At 39.4% G+C, this 16,171-nt stretch overlaps 1 protein-coding gene across 2 annotated transcripts; it reads right to left on the bottom strand.

Moving 5' to 3' along the window:
* Nucleotides 1-375: 375 nt before the first annotated feature.
* Nucleotides 376-12,748, bottom strand: SNX2B (sorting nexin 2B). Of its 2 annotated transcripts, none has more exons than XM_087324134.1 (6): nt 12,596-12,748; nt 10,613-11,723; nt 10,287-10,496; nt 8,429-8,689; nt 8,132-8,218; nt 376-684 (listed from the first exon to the last, which is right to left on the bottom strand). In XM_087324134.1, the coding sequence occupies exons 2-6, from the start codon at nt 11,681-11,683 to the stop codon at nt 583-585; spliced, it is 1,731 nt and encodes a 576-aa protein (XP_087180260.1). In that variant the 5' UTR covers nt 11,684-11,723; nt 12,596-12,748; the 3' UTR covers nt 376-582. The 2 variants fall into 2 exon arrangements, with proteins under 2 accessions (XP_087180260.1, XP_087180255.1); XM_087324129.1 differs by having other exon boundaries at nt 12,591-12,737.
* Nucleotides 12,749-16,171: the final 3,423 nt, after the last annotated feature.

The raw sequence follows: 16,171 nt of genomic DNA, 5'->3' as shown, positions 1-16,171 counted from the left end.
AACATTCATTTTGAAAAGCTTAAATTCATATTGAAACCTCCCCCGAATTCTGCTCTCCTGTAATTCCCGGCACTACATCCTGGTCAGCTGTCTGGTTCAATAACACAGCATATCCTAGCGAGTTTTATGGTCCATAACTAAGATTATTAGTCCAATATAAATAAATTAATGCATGATAGCACAAACACTGATAAAAATTACAACGCTTCAAAACACTTGGCAGAGTAACGAGTTCTTTTAAAAAGTTGTGGAAGAACAATAATGGCACACACTTTTGATTGATTGCCATTTACGTACTTGACAAACTTATAGTCAATGCCTAAATTGCTACAAATTGTAGAAGTTAAACTACAACGAACAGAAATCATACAAAAATGACGAACAAACCAAAGCCTAACATTAAACAGTAAGCCTTCCAGCACATGCCTACATATAATGTTACCGATGTACCAAATACAAAGCCTCTTCTTACAAACAAGACCATACTACATACATAAGCAGCTCCCATGCGTGGAGTGGCCACAAATATTGCCTCCCGTTCATGTTCTGCTCAAACCTCTAGTACAGAACAACATAATCCTATCAAGGCCTTGGAGAGACTAAGACAGGACTTTGTGGAAGTGAAGGTTTACATTCTTCCGCCATGTTGTGCCACACATTTGCAATTTTCTCTGCATAGCCAACCTGTAATCACACACAGAAGTGCAGTATCATCAACCTTCCCACTCTACCCGTTTCTCACTCTATTTTTATTATTATACTAAAACAGGGGTTTATATTATCTTACTTCTCTTTTTGTATTAGTTTGCTACACAACCTTGTGGTAAGCCAAGTTCTTTTTTACTAACACATGCACCAGGATTCAAATCTAGCTGTATGCACTAATTTAATACATGCCACAACAAGATGTAAAGGTTGAACACACAACCTTCTTTACCAACTGAGCTACAACCATCCAGGCATATTCTTCTCTTCTTTTCCTTGCAAATTAAAACATGAAAAAACAAAACAACCTTAACATCCCTACTATAGTAGTGTGGATCTTCATCACAAGGAAAACCCTCTAGGTGCTGCAAGACTCACTGACATAAAGGCATTTGAGAAGGATCAATCCCTACTACAAAGACCCAGGGATGAAATCATCATCAGGTCCTCTTTATATGGATATACATCTATCACATGCGCTCTACACTGATACAACAGCTCCAGACTTCTTTGCACCAATTAGAGATTAAGGCAAATATGTACGCACACCATTGGAAGAAAAAATCTGCCAATTGTGTGTCATCAGAGAGTGGAATTGAAAGAACACTATGTTTGCCATTGTACAGTTTACCCCCATTATTTTTGTCCATTAACTGCATGTGTGCATGTGTGCAGTATATTGTAAACAGGGAATATGTTACAAGCATAGTGTTAATGATGACAAATTTTGAAGGCTAATTTTAATTATTTAGGGGTAGAATAAATGGGAAACCAATTATCTTAGGATTTAGGACATGACAGCTAGCCAATCGCTGCCAAACAACCCAACCCAACTTATTGCTAATCACTAATTCGTGATCATAATAGCTAGTACCTTAGCAATCTATGGGGATCTTTAATTAAGCCTAGGGAGTGACCTCATGGCAAGTACATGCACCTAAGACACAAGAAATAGCATGGCCTTAAGTATAGCCTTAAGGCTGCTTTTAATGGATTTAATTGACTAGCTACCCCCTCATAAAGTCTCTGTTGGTAAATAGAAGCTCTCATATTTCAGATTCACTCTCTCATAGACTCCCCCCGATGTATAGCTAACCACTTAGCCGAGCTTCACTTAATCATTCCTACGAGCAGTACGGATCAAAAGATATGACTTATTTAAAGAAGCTAATCTACACATTTAAAGAAAACTCAAATGACTAGAAAATAAATTCAAGACAAACCATACATCTTTTGATTACCACTTCGTACTACACAAAGTTCTTCAGATAGAATGCTTAAGACTTGGACACTTGATAGTGAAGGATTCAGCTTAAGAAAGTGAAATAGGTGGAATACAACACTATCTGTTACTGTTAAAACGAGATCAATAACAAGTGTAAAAAAGGTAAATTTGGAGTTTAATAGCCTTTACGCAGCCCTTAGGCACTTTTCACACCACGTGTCCCCTCTCTTTGGTTTTTCTCTCTCGTCCCCTTTTTCTTGTACCAAACATGCCACTTGGATGGGTGGTTCAGTGACATGGGATGCTGATGGGGTTTTGTATTTCTCTCGTCTCCTGTTTAGGAGTGGTTGGGTTGGATAAGAACCCTTAATCCATTATTTTCTTTGATTTCTCTAACTTAATACCAAACATTAATTCGTGGCTAATGCCTTAGCGATCCGAGAAGATCTTTAATTTGGACTAGGGGATGTGCTCACAGCTAACTGCATACATCTAGGATAGCAAAAATAACATCTTTATATAGAGAGAAGCCAACCATATTGCAATGTTTGGATCGTAGATCTGTGAGAAAGAACGACCGAAAACACACACAATGCGAAACAGAAAAACAGGGAAAAAACCGCAGTACACAATATTTTACATGGAAAACCCTAAAAAGGGGAAAAACCACGCCCAACAGACAATCACTATATCAAAGGTATACAAGGGAGAACAGATTATAGCCCTCTCTGTACAGAGTGTATCAGCCACACAGGGCTCTTGGCGTCTACTGTAACACAGCTATGGTGCCGTTCTCTTACACGCTCTCTCCTTCCTACTCACTTACTACGTACAGAAAACTCTTAGTTATATTCTGTGCATACACATCATTATGTTTGCCCTAGGTGTATTTATACTTATACATAGTCTAGGCTATTTACAAATGTAGCTGTTATTATTATTATCAATAATCCCAGTGAAACAGCTGACTAGTTGGCCCGATTGGTCGGCCTCATCTTTGACTTGGACCATCTATATCCAATATTGTCGACTCTCCCAATCAACTCGTTGGTTGATCTGATCAACCATCTTGTGTTGGCTTGTCGATCCGACTGCCGACTCCTTCCTCGTCTTCGACTGTTGACTACTTCCAGAGGAGGGACATATTCCTAACAAACTCCCCCTTCATTCCTATGGGTGGAGTCGGTCATTCTAGCCTTCTATCGACAGACTCTAAGTCTGTCCATAGGTAGGTTCTTCGTGAGCATGTCGGATCCATTATCATCAGTATGGATCTTCACGAGGGTAAACTCTCCTTCGTCCACTTTCTCTCGCAACCAATGATACCTTTTTTGCATGTGTTTGGTCCAAGAGTGGTAAGCAAAGTTCTTGGCTAGATGTATAGCACTCTGACTATCACAATGAAGTAAGAATTCTCTTTGCGTCATTCCCAACTCACTGAGAAAATTTCTCATCCATATCAGCTCCTTGTTGGCTTCTAACGCGGCCATATACTCTGCCTCTACGGTTGACAAGGCCACGGACTTCTGCAATCTTAACTACCACGACATTGTTCCCCCTGCCAAGGTCACATAACCTAAGGTGGATTGGCATGAATCTACGTTCCCCGACATGTCTGAGTCGGTAAACCCTTCGAGCATAGGTTTTCCGACGCCATGCCTAAGGCACAACCCCGAGGTGCCTTTCAAGTACCTGAATATCCACTTGACTGTTGCCCAGTGTTCTCTTCCTGGATTAGTCATGCATCGGCCTACTGCTCCCACAACAAATGCTATGTCTAGCCTCGTACAGACCATAGCATACATTAAACTGTCGACGGTCGAGGCATGTGGTACTTTCCTCATCTCAGCCTTTTCCTTCTCCCCCTTGGGCATTGCTTGGCATTTAGCTTGCAATTTGTCGGCAATGCAGAAGCGACTGGCTTTGCTTCTGATATATTGAACCTCTCCAAGATCTTTGTCACATATTTCTCTTGTGACAACCATAACATGTTCTTAGTTCTATCCCGAACTATGTGCATCCCCAAGATCTGTTGGGCCGGTCCAAGATCTTTCATGGCAAACGACTTGCCTAGCGCTTTATTCAAGCTCCCAATCTTCTTGGTATCCTGTTCGACTACCAACATGTCATCCACATATAACAAAAGAATCAAGAAATCATCTTCATCATACCTTTTGACAAACACACAGTTATCACCTTGTGTTTTGTGGAACCTGTGTTCCAGCATGAAGGATTCAAACTCCTTGTACCATTGGTGTGGAGCTTGTTTCAGGCCATACAAGCTTTTGCTCAATTGACACACTAGATTCTCTTTTCCTTTCTCCACGAAGCCTTTGGGCTGCTGCATATAGATTTCTTCATCTAATTCTCCATGCAGGAATGTTGTCTTGACATCTAACTGTTCAATCTCCAAATCCATACTGGCAATTATGCTCAGAATAGTTCAGATGGATGTCATCTTCACGACTGGTGCGAATATCTCGTCAAAGTTGACACCCTTTTTCTATTGAAATCCCTTCACCACAATGCGGGCTTTATATCTGGGTGTGTTGTCAACTTCGAATCTCAATGGAAACTCCTAAACAAGAAGGCGGTGGCCACCATCAAAAAGTGCGTAGATGTGAGTGTCCTTCAGCATGTGGCTAACGACACTAATACCTACGAGATGTGGCAGAAGTTGTCAGGACTGTACGAAAGGATGAACGCTCTCAACAAGACATCTTTGATGAGAAAGATAGTAAGGTTGAAGTATAGAGACGGAGACAACATAGTGGTACATATAAACGCCTTCATGGGGCTTGTAAATCAACTTGTTGCAGCCAAGTTTTCCCTTGATGATGTTATGGAGGCCCTCTTGTTGTTGTGTAGCTTGCCGGACAGCTGGGAGAACCTGGTGGTGACTCTCAACACCTCTTGTCAAGAAGAAAACTTGTCTTTACAAGTGGTAAAGACAAGCATCTTGAACAAAGGGATGAGAAGGAAGCACAAGCATGTCCTGTCCTAGTCGGAGGCAAATGTGACACAACATTCGAGCAGAGGAAGAAACAAAGAAAGAAGTCCACAAAGAAGAGACAAGTCCCATGCCACATCCAAGTCCAGGAGTAAGCTAACATGCTTTTATTGTGGAAAACCTAGACACTTCCAGAAGGACTGTCAACACCTTAAGATGGACAAAGATGTCTCAAATGATGTCGAACCCAAAAAGGTTTCTAACGAGAAGGGCACTTCAGCCGTCGCTATGAGCGATGATCTTCTATTCATTTGTGAACAGGCAAGTGCAAATCTTGCAAATAAAGAGTGCACCTGAGTGATTGACTCCGGTGCATCATTCCATATAACTCCCTCAAGAGAGTGCTTCTCATCTTACACAGCCGGTGACTATGGCTATGTAAAGATGGGAGATAATGGAGAATGCAAGATAGCCGGCATTGGAAGTGTGTGCCTGACAACGTCGACTGGTTGTCAGTTGACCCTAAGGGATGTTCGACATGTCCTTGATATCAGGCTGAATCTGATATCAACTGGAAGATTTGACGATGAAGGCTATAGTGGTAGTTTTCGAAACGACAAGTGGAAGTTCTATCGAGGAAATCTAATAGTGGCCCAAGCATAGACGCAAGGCACATTGTATATGATGCAAGCCAACCTATGCAAGAATGAAGTGAATGTGGCTGCCGACTCGAGTAGAGAGATATGGCACAAGAGGTTTGGCCATCGCATCGTGGTGGACAATACTTTGTGACATTCATCGACGACTACAATAGAAAGTTGTGGGCTTTCGTGGTAAAGTCGAAAGATCAGGTGTTGTCAGTCTTCAAAGATTTGCAGGCCAGAGAGGGAGTTTGGTCGAAAGTTGAAGGCTGTCCAGACCGACAACGGTGGCGAGTACAAAGGACAATTCGAAGAATACTGCAAGGCCCAAGGTATTTGAGTCGAAGAATACTGCAAGGCCCAAGGTATTTGAGTCAAATACCCCTGAGTTGAATGGGCTTACAGAGAGGATGAATCGAACTATCATGGAAAGAGTGAGAAGCATCACGTTGCATGCAAAGCTGCCGAAATCGTATTGGGTTGAGGCAATGTACACGATTGTTTATCTGATCAACAGGTCTCCCGTAGTGCCTTCGAAAGGGGATGTTCTACAAAGGGTGTGGACAAGTAAAGATGTCTCCTATCAACACCTCAAGGTGTTCGAATGCCTGGTATATATGCATGTAGCTAAGGATCAAAGGTTGAGGCTCAACAGCAAGTCGAAACCATGCATATTCCTTGGGTACTTGGAGGATGAATTTGGCTACATGTTGTGGGACCTTCTTGATAAGAAGATTGTGAGGAATCGAGACATAGTGTTTATGGAAGACAAGGCAATCGAAGACTGGAACAACAGCAATCGGGGTTGTCGTCTCAGCCGACTCTGAACACAAGATTAGTCAACATGACACGGTCGTTTGTCAGAAGACAACCAGTCGGAACAGCCGAATCCAAGATAGTCGACTCGGAGCAACCGACTGATACATATGACTCAGAGTCGACAGAGCTATGGGAGTCGGTTGAGGCATATGACTGATGAAGGCGAGCCGGATTGCTATGATTACACCATAGCCGATGAGCACAAAGAGAAATGGTAGAGTGCAATGCAAGACGAAATGGACTCCTTGCACGAAAATTATACCTACGACTTGGTGGAGCTACCAAAAGGTAAGAGAGCACTCAGGAATAAATGGGTCTACAAGGTGAAGCCCTGTGGGTATTTCTTCTCTGTCAATGGGCTCCTACAGATCTTTGACAATGAGAAGATCGTCCATTTTGATCTTCCAGTCGGAGTAGTTATGTGAGTTTAGGACTATCATGCCTAGCAAGCCGCTCACACCTCCTTCCATTTCTGCACCTCGTGCTTTGATACCAATTTGCAATGTTCAGATCGTACATCTGTGAGAAAGAACGACTGAAAACACACACAATGTGAAACAGAAAAACAAGGAAAAAACCGCAGTACACAATATTTTACGTAGAAAACCCTACACAGGGGAAAAACCATGGCCAACAGAGAATCACTATATCAAAGGTATAAAAGGGAGAACAGATTACAACACTCTCTGTACAGAGTGTATCACTGATCAGCCACACATGTCTCTTGGTGTCTATTTTGTAACACAGCTATGGCGCCGCTCTCTTACACGCTCTCTCCTTCCTACTCACTACGCACAGAAAACTCTTAGTTATATTCTGCGCACACACATCATTATGTTTGCCCTAGGTGTATTTATACTTATACATAGTCTGGGCTATTTACAAATGTAGCTGACTAGCCGACTCCCGTGTCGATTTTCCAGTCGGCCTGACTAGTCGACTCCACTGTCGACTATCCGGTCGGCCCGACTAGTCGGCCTCATCCTTGACTTGGACCATCTATCCAATATTGTCGACTCAACCAATCAACTCGTTGGTCGATGGGATCGACCATCCTGTGTTTGGCTTGTTGATCCGACTGCCGACTCCTTCCTCGTCTTCAACTGTCCACTGCTCCCATAGGAGGGACATATTCCTAACACATATAAGGGCCTATCCTTCTCTTTGTTCCTCTTAAAGGAAGATATTTTCGGAAAAGGATTAGGATCTCTACCATAGAGTGATCAAAGATACTTAGTGGTCTTACTTCAAGAGATAAGGAGACATACTCTAGAGGGAGAGGAAGACACACAGATCCATCAAAGCAGAGAGCTTTGAAAGATTTCTTCTGCACACATGTAAGGGACACTCCTAGTGATGCATCAGCCATTCCAACCAAAGTGCAGTCGTGACTCAGAGTGGCAACTTCAGTTTCAGTGGTTGTGCACTAAATCTGATTGTTTTCAGTTGTATGAACAAACTGTTTTGTGTGTTGCAGGAAGTTAAGAGTAGAAAGGCATATCCTTCTATCGCTAGCATCAAACGGGTCAACATAAACAGCTATGAGCTTTCTAAAGTCTCAGAGGCCATTAAAGTCTTCTAGAGATGTGTATACCTTTCATTCTTTCTCAAGCTACACCAGGTTATACTGAGTACCGGATAAATAAAGCAGTTAATCCACGTTATCATGCAAATATCCACAAACTTAGAAAGGAAAATAGAAATCCCCATTTGCATTTCGCCAGTCTGACAGATTTTCAATATAAATTATATAAAGAGAAAGACTCAAAAATCAAGAAATTTTGGATAAACCTGATTATGAACAAAGCCTTTGAGCATCTCAAGAAAGTCAACTTTCCGTTGAGCATCAAACCGCTCAAGTTCACTGTGGTTGATGTCCTGATAAATTCTTAAACAGTCAATACAAGTCTGTGAAGTATCCCCTTTGTAAACATACTTTAAATACATGAACACTGCTGCCAACAAACGAATCAAATGATGATAAAAAAAAGGGAGAAAATGTATAAATTGAATATACGTCATCTCAGTACAAAAAATGACTTAAGAAACATTATGCTACCATGGATACTACAAATAATCAAACATAACCTTGATCCGCTCATATTCCGTTATAGCAGTTTCACGAGCTTCTTCTGTGGTTCCAAGGGCAGCTTTCAGGTCTTCGATCTTTCGAATCCTGGATTTATCTCCTCCAAAAATCTTGGAAGATGCAACTTCAAGTTTGTCTATTCTTGTGGTGATAGATGAGACCTCGGTCAGTAATGTTTGGACAGTCAACAAAGCGTTTGATCGATCATTAAAAGCTGTATGCACTGATTGCATCGCACTAAGGTATTCATGAAGTTGGTCCTATAAAAAAACATAAAATATCAACCTAACATTAGAGAGATAAAGAGATTGATAGATAAAAAAAAAAATTTAAGTCCACGAGAGACAGAATAACAAATACATCAGCACTCTGCTTTATAATAATCAAAAGTAAAATGAACTATGCTTGATATCACCTTGAAAGTTCTTGGGCCAGTTTCAAAAACTTTCAATAGCCAAACTCTACAGCATCTTGACCAACGGTAAACTCACATTGCTGTTCCTCATAGGTGATCGACTATTTAGTTCATACTACGTGGATTCAAAACTTAGTTACAAATGCTTCGAATATACCTAGTATGGTGTTTCCAAATTGTTTCTCAAAGGTGACTGTAAGGTTCACACCACATGGATTTAACCATCGCTACAAATGCTTTGCTCTCTTCCATAACCTAATATGATGTTTTCAGTAATATTTGTAAACAGCCAACCTATTCAGTATTGTACACTATTGTGAATGCTTCTAAAGAATGAAGTAAAGTTTCTACAGACATTGCAGTCTACCTCTTGCCTTCTAAAACCGAAATCTCTCAAGTCAGGTCTGTCATCAGAAACTAGAAGCAAAAGAATGGGCCCATCTTAGGAGTAAATATTGTACACTATTGTGATTGTTCTTCTAAAGAATGAGATATGGTTCTACAAGCAAGTGTGCAGCCTATGCTAGCAATGCTCCTTTTCACAATAAAAGCGAGAATGTCTCAAGTTGGATCTGTCATCAGAAACCAGAAGCAGTATTAGGAGTAATTATCATATAATGTACAGTGAGACGGATAGTTGGGTGACTGTTATATCTGGAGCTGGCTATGGCATTTAGATGTTTTGTGGGTTCTTTTATATCTAGCATATCATGAGCAGGCGACACTTCTGTTGACACTAGCTTTGATTTTATCATAATGAATTATATGAAACAAACATTGACTACAGCAATACTAGGATCTCACGACCCTTACTCATCCTTTATCTCTAGGAAATCCAATCATCTAACGCCTTGGATCATTCTGTTTTAAAATGTATAGAATCTGTCTTATGTTAACTAACTTTAAAAAATACATTTAGTTTAATATATCCTATGTAAAAATTTGGTTGATTTATTGATGAAGCCTAATCCTGTTTCCATAGGACCCTAACTTTGTGAAACTGTTAAATACTAAATATTGTATGTAGTTCAGCCTATCATTTACATTGTCGTCATGATTCAGGAGTACAGGCAAGAGCTTGGTATAGTCCATGAACCTCTCAGTCAATCCCCTTCCCGTCCAAAAAAATAAATTCATGCATGTAAAGTGTGTATGTGTACACGTAGCATTTAGACAATGGATACCACATGCATGATAAAGGCAGAGGAATGACACCCCAATTTGCAATTTGAATTTGAAAATTACCAATTGGGCTGTTAAACCCTTGATAACTAAGAACTAACATGTCTAATGTGGTCACAATGAACAATAAAGAGGAAATCCTGTATGTACTCCTCATTGGAGCCATCTTGTTATCACTGATGACTGTCTTATCTCTGCTTATTGTATTATGTCATTATGCAAGACAGACTTCAGATGACACAATAATATTGAAAACATACCAAGTGTCTTACTGACTGGGCATTTGATTCCCTGTAAAATCGGCTTACTTTCACCGCTGCTGTTGCCAGCCTTTTTGCATCCATAGCATGGGTTCTTTGAGTGTTGTAGATGGCATTCTCTGATTCAAACTTTGCTAGTTTGATAAATGCTAATCCAAGTTCTCCCATTGTTTCCCCAACTTCTTGTTGAGCCTTCACTAATATTTCTGCCTGCAAAAGGAGTCATTTGATAAAATTATCAGTTTTATCACAAGAAAATCAAGTAATAATTATATCTGTCTCGCATGTTTGACATCATGGAATAATAGATTTTTTTCCAGTCTTACTTGTTGAGATGCCTCACTCAAATATTGCTCTAGATCCTCAAGTTTCTCTTTTCTTTCAAGGAACTCTTTGTCATCTTCATTCACAGCCGGCTTGGATCCACCCCATTCAATGGTAACCGATTGTTTCAATTCTTTGAACATGCGAACTAAATCTCTTCCTCCCTTAGCAGGTTGTACAACGTCCTTTGGTGACATCACAACGCTTCCTTCTCCAAAGAGCTGCCTTGGAAGGCTGGCTGCCCCATCTAGCATCCTCGAGGCCATGTCAGTAGTTGGCACTAATGGTAACTTCCCCTGAGATTGTAAGAACAATCTCAATTCATCACTTCTTCTAATAACCGGATGGTTTGCTAATCGCCTGAGGTATTTTTCAAGTGCAACCCTTCTTTGTTCAATAAAATCCTGTTTCTGCATGACCTGGCTCTCCACAATACTCTTCTCCGGACGGGAAGGAATGAAGTAACCCCTATAAGCTTCTGCAAGTCTATCACCCAACGTAACAACATCTCTGAATCGTCGACGAACACTGAATTCACCTCCCCCATATTGTGGTATGTCAGTGTAGGTGACAATGAGGTATGTTATGTAAGTATTTGAGCCAGGTACTATCGATGTATTTGTTGTATCTTGTATCTTTTGCGGGTCAGAAACTGTAATGTTTAAGTGATCCGGAAATGAAATCGATGATGATGATGAGAAGGGAAACGAGCGTGAACTAAGATCTTTGAAGCTTCCATTGCTCCCTTCACCAACTGTCTCATACGGTGTAAAAATAACATCAGCATAAGATGGTGGCTCTATGAGTGGATCCTCCCTACCAACATTGCTGGCAAGTTCTTTTGGGCTCTTGGAAAAGGACCCACCAGAACTGATCTGAAACACATCCTCATCTTCCTCTTCATTATATTTATTCACAGAGAGAGGATCTAAATATTCTTTAGCTGAAATGGTGTTTTTGTAGTTATCATTTGAAATAAACGCATGTGGAGAAGAATCAAGCACAACGCTCTCCATTTCATTTCCAGGGTAGAAATGGCCACCCTGCCCATCATCTTTCTCAGGTCCCATCATCGTGAAAGTGTAAAAATGGGAAATTTCAAGTGCCAATAAGCTGCAACAATAGGCAAAGAATTATAAATAAAAAGCAATGGCTTTGCAAAACCATGAAATAAAAAATCAACGAACAAAATTTATGGATTACACAAACATGATACATACAAAAAAAATCCAAGATGTATTCCGTTGAAAATGCATAGACTTTATGTGTTATTTAAGCATCCACCACATGAACATGATACGAAATTTCCTGTCCCAATTTGCTACAGGAACAGCTCAATAGTTTATGGTAAAAAAACACAAAAAGGACTTACCCAAAGATTTGGAATACAACCAAAAACCATATAGTCTCAACAAATTAGATCAACAATTTATATACAAAAAAAAGCACAAACAAAGACTTTAGGCGGATATGTTGTATACATAATGAATAATAAAACAGCAAGGGTTTATCCAGGTGTGGTACAAAAAATAAAAAACATGGCCTTCATGAAATCCTTCATATCATCAAAAGCATAAAAAACATTAAGAAACTTATAGAAAAATGACTCAAAAAAAAAAACCTGATTTCTTTATCTGATAATAAACAAAAAAAAAATGAATCCTGAAAATAAGCAGTTCAAGATCTCTTCATTTTCTGAAATCTTAAATATCAACAAGTTTTAACCACCATAATTTTAAAAGATCAATCTCAAACTTTCCTAGATTTTCAGATCAAGCTAATTTTATGCATTATAAATACACATTCTGCACATCAATTTGCTACCCAATAAAAAACGTCAATGTGAAAGACAAAAATGAGAGCTAAATATTGCAGAAAACCGTGATAATGCATATGGACCTTTCCAGGATTAGGTTTGAAAAGGCAAAAGAAAAGAAGAAGAAAAGAACAGAGGATTGATAGAGAGTAGGGAAATTATACCTTACCAAACGAATCTAATAAAAGAAAAACAATAATAAATGATTGAGAACAGTCTGAGAGCGGGTTCCTTCAATCCCCTTGCATTTTCTCCGTCTTCGTTTTCATGAAAGCTGAAGTAGAGAGAGAGAGAGAGAGAGAGATGCTGCTTTCACATTACCATTAGACCCAACAGAAAAGAGAGTCAGTAGGAACAAAATAATAGTGCAATAAGGGAAATTAATTACCAAAATACCCCCACGCTTTCACAAAATCCCTCGGTTACCCCTCGTTTTTGCTGAAAAGAGGGCAATTGATGGGGCTCGGGGCGTGGGACAGATCTACAAACTCGTCATTGGAGAGGATCATTGACTAAACTACCCTGATCGAGAATAGGAGGGACAATGTGTTTTTCAAATACTATACCTCACATAACCAGTAGTATGATGATGAATCCAAGACTCTTGAACTCTACCTCACTACGCAGTGTCTTTTTTCCTCTCATTTTGTCCAATAATGATAATTTTCTTATTAGGAATCGAATACAGATTATAAGAAACGAATGCTAAGAGTGAGGAACTAATTGTTTACAGGTTGTTAATCACACCAACCACCATTGAGCAAAAGATAAGAGATCGATATAAAATATCATCAATGTCCCATACCATTGATATTCCCTTATATTGTACCTTTTAAGTTTATATGAAAATATCCAAAATATTAGAGTTTTGGCCTACTAATAGAGTCTCAACAATGTCTGGAGATGTCATTATGAAGGGGTAGCCAATCCCCAAGTCCTTGGGATCCCATTGTGTCACATGTTTCCATATGTCCCAAGTCATTATGTGTTTGTTCCAAGTCTTGGGATAAGCCATTGTAAATAACCTCTATTCGTCATCACATTTAAATGTAAAGTTTTTGTCTCTTCCTAACTTCTTCTCTTGTCTATGACTCTCATTAAACCTATCATACTCGTCATCACAATTTTAACCATGATGTTGAGAATCAAGCTCAACTTGGTCTTGTGTGTGAACTCACCTTGAGAGTGAATAGACACTCCAACGGCCAAGAGTCACCATTATGTCACCACTTTGTATTCTAGCATTTAGTATGAGTCATAGAATCATATTCTATGACACATAACTTATGAGCTTTCACATTCCCCATGCTCCGTGAGTCTTGTAGTTAATGAAGAGAGAGGGTGACTATATAAAGCACCCTCCTCCCACCTTGTATAATGTTGAGTCTTTCTCCTTTGTTAATACACTTTTACCTTGCGTATTCTCTGTGTCTTATTCCTTGTCTCTCTCATTCACTCTCTCTCTCTCTCATACACACACACGGTTCACTCCTATTCCACTACACAAGAATCATACCCGATTCTTTACACATGAGAATCTTGATCCCAACTTCTCTCACCATCACGGCGTACAAGTGTAGCACGACCATGACGAACTTTCATTAATGGCTTGCCTCTTCCATTTCCACTTCGTTCATGATAGGGATGTTGAATGAGATTATTGATCATATGTGTGTTGGAAAGGTACACCGTCGTGATGCCATCATTGTTGCTTTAAAAATGCCCAAGTCATGTTCCAAAGTTGTTGACCTTGATGTTCGAGATAGTTATGTACAAGGGTTGTCATTACTCAATTCATGAGACCCTAATTTAATGGTTAAGTACCTCGTTATCACGATTGGTCGTGCATTGGTCAAGGCTCAAATAGCATGCACTCAAGGGAGGCATAACGAATTGTGGTTACACTTATCCATGGAGTGCCATACTTGGGGAACTAGTTTGAAATGTCATCTCTGATGTATGGAGGTTTGCAGAGACACCTTTATATCCATGATATCTAAAGTAGTTTGAGATTAAGCATTCGTACTCAACAAATATTAGAAAGGTTGCAATGGTTCTAACACTACACATTATGATTTGCAAACAATGCATTAATAATGGGTCCTCTACTATTAGCATTCACATACAAAATCTATTGATTTTGGGTTCTCAAAAAACTTTAATATTTAATTCTGAAAGTTGTTTCTCGCTAAACTAGACGAAGAGTTTGCATAACAATTTTAAACACAATAAAATCTCAAAGTTAATGTTCTTCTTCATAGTACATGGTGGTTTCCTTGACATGTGTACATCATGTTAGCTATGGAGTTATAAATAGCAAGCAAATGAGAGTGATGCATCATATCGGTAATGCTCAAATGACATTATGATTGAGTTTCATAATTTCTATGTCCCTTCTAGTACTCCTTGCATCCACCATCACTCACACCCACTCACTCCTAGATCAACAAAGACATCACAGAATATCTCATTTAACTAAAGATCATGAGGTATGGATCAAACTTTTATATGAGTTAGGTGTAAAAATTGTCATGTTAGGACCATTTTTTTACAACACTAAGGATGTATTTATGTTACAATTGGATATATATTGTATCCCATGGATTGAGATTGTTGGCCCTCTATCAAGGGATATTTAAATTTTGGTAGACAAGACATAATTATAAATACAAATTACTTAAACATAAGCATTATACAAGGACCTCGTTATGGATTGTGCAATACTTTTACGGTTCACCATTAACACTAATGGCAACCTACTCTATGACCCAATCAACACCTTGACGCGATTAAACAATCACTTAACTTGTGAGACATTTTACCACAATCAAAGCACTTGAGAGTACTATTCCGCCTAGATTGGTGTGACTCAAACAAATGTATTAATGTCACGCACAATGCCCAATTGGTCTACATTTTGACAATAGATGGAATTCAACACGAACTCTTAGTGCAAAGCATGGCCTTGAGCCAATCATCTCCTATGGAGGCCCCGTTGAAGATCAAGCCATCCCTAGCCTCAAGTGTGTTTACAACCAAAATCCACAAGGAAGATAGGACACCACACATCATATTGAACAACTTTGAAGTGGTAGTTATACTAATGACCCAAGTAAGCCCCAATATATTGATTTCAATCTCGTCACAAACCCAAGTTCCTAATGGTTCTAAAAAAGCCCCACATTAAGAATAGGTTAATGTGCATATATTTGGTGTTATTGCCAAAAACTACTTCTCACTCAAGTATTCTTCATGAGAACACCTTTGAGGTTAGTGTGCAAGAAATCATAATCATCTACCCTTTTTGTTGGTGAGGCAGGTGAGAGTGAGAGTGGATCACTCTTGATCTACTAACATATAAGGTAACTACTAGAGAAAACTCTACCCTAAGCTATTAATTAATCACTTTCACACAATTAAATGATTATTTTACCTATGAGAGACTTTACCTAATTCGAGCACTCAATCGAAGAGCAATAAGGCTAGAAATCACCAACACGATTAACCTTCCATTAGTCCATGATTTAATGACAAGCCTTTGTGCCATAGCTAGGTTTAATGTTCGAGTTAAGAATCTCACGAGGAAGAGGACGAGAGAGGCTTGAGCTCTAGCATCAATGAATCTCACAAGGAAGAATGCTTACGAAACTTTGTTGTCTCACTATGTATTCCCATATTGTAAGAACAAAAGTGAGATGTTAAGGACTTCCCTAAACCCATTTGTGTGACTTTGTTATCCTCATTT

Source organism: Azolla caroliniana, unplaced genomic scaffold (assembly GCF_043228905.1).
Source record: "Azolla caroliniana isolate FFs.n. ecotype wild unplaced genomic scaffold, voAzoCaro1.0.p SCAF_1, whole genome shotgun sequence".
NCBI classification, from domain to species: domain Eukaryota; kingdom Viridiplantae; phylum Streptophyta; class Polypodiopsida; order Salviniales; family Salviniaceae; genus Azolla; species Azolla caroliniana.
The sequence above is the reverse complement of the archived record's forward strand: the minus strand, read 5'-3'. Positions and strand labels throughout refer to the sequence as shown.

Bases quoted from the DNA above. Each gene is read 5' to 3' on its own strand.
- SNX2B (XM_087324134.1), bottom strand. From the start codon at position 11,683: ATGATGGGACCTGAGAAAGATGATGGGCAGGGTGGCCATTTCTACCCT. The intron at 8,690-10,286 runs GTATGTTTTCAA...GTTTTTTTATAG, and splicing joins CCCAGTCAGTAAGACACTTG to GACCAACTTCATGAATACCT. The intron at 8,219-8,428 runs GTTATGTTTGAT...AGAATTTATCAG, and splicing joins CGGAATATGAGCGGATCAAG to GACATCAACCACAGTGAACT.